Source organism: Trichinella spiralis (genome assembly GCF_000181795.1).
Source record: "Trichinella spiralis strain ISS 195 chromosome Unknown Scfld4164, whole genome shotgun sequence".
In the NCBI taxonomy this organism is placed as follows: Eukaryota; Metazoa; Nematoda; class Enoplea; order Trichinellida; family Trichinellidae; genus Trichinella; species Trichinella spiralis.
In genome coordinates, this window is record NW_003531103.1 from 1 (window position 1) to 1,024 (window position 1,024).

The window sequence follows — 1,024 nt, forward strand, 5'->3', positions numbered from 1 at the left end:
GTTTGCGAAGTCATTCGGTAAGTCAATAACAATTAATCCCTGATCACAAATTGAAGAAATTTAAAAGAAAAAAATTTTTTTTCTCTATTCGCAAATGAAATTATTCTTTTCTGATATTTTATTTCGCTTCATTTTCTGTATGTAGCCATTCCTTGAAATTTTCTAAAGCTCAATCATTTTTCGAAAAACAATTGTTTCTCCTCGCCAAATCAACGCTAATTTACATTACTAACAAATTATCAACTATTTTCACATAACACACAATGTATTCAAAATGTCGATCATCTATCTTTAGGCAACTATTATACTTTAAACGAAATTAACAAATAACATGAAAACTCTACAATGATACTTATAAAAATGAAATAACATTTTTCAAAATTTTTTTTAGGAAGACCGATACGATGATGGAGTCGTAAGTATATAAGAAAAGCAATAAGATCTATAAAAAACAATTGTTGGATTTTCAGGATCGTAAATGGAAAAAACGAGAAGGAAATTCAGATGTAAATATTTAATTTAATTTTTTAAAAGAGTAAATTTTTAAACAATTTAAGGATATTTGTACGGAAGATGAAACTACTGTTATTGAAGAAGAATCTGAAAATGGAGTAGATAAAGGTAAGAAGAAACAGGATTAAAAAGAAGTAAAACAAAATTCGTACTTTAACAATAACGTGATATAGAAAAGCCAACAAGTAAGGAAGAGTCAGGAGAAAAAACATCTCAAGAAAAAGAATCAGAAGAAAAAACATCACAAGAAAAAGATGAGGATAAATCAGAAAGTGAAGCATCTGAAGAAAAACACGTATCTCAGGAACAAAATTCTAAAGAAGAAAAAGGTGCATCTGAGAAGATGAATATACACCTGAAGAACAAACTCCAAAAGAAAACGGATCATCTGAAGAACATGATGAAGATACATCTGAGAACAGCTTCAATGAGAAAAGAATCATCTGAAGAAAAAAATGCTGTTTCTGAGGAAAGAAAGGTGCATCTGAAGAAGAAGATGAAGAAAAGATGA

The 1,024-nt window shown here is 28.7% G+C and overlaps 1 protein-coding gene across 1 annotated transcript; it reads left to right on the forward strand.

Annotated features, from left to right (window-relative positions):
• Nucleotides 1-391: 391 nt before the first annotated feature.
• Tsp_14488 (conserved hypothetical protein) lies at nt 392-1,024 on the forward strand (the record flags this gene model as incomplete). The annotated part of the gene is made up of 4 exons (XM_003367498.1): nt 392-415; nt 471-506; nt 558-621; nt 687-1,024. Coding segments are annotated over 4 exons (462 nt in total), but the record flags the coding sequence as incomplete, so codon positions are not given.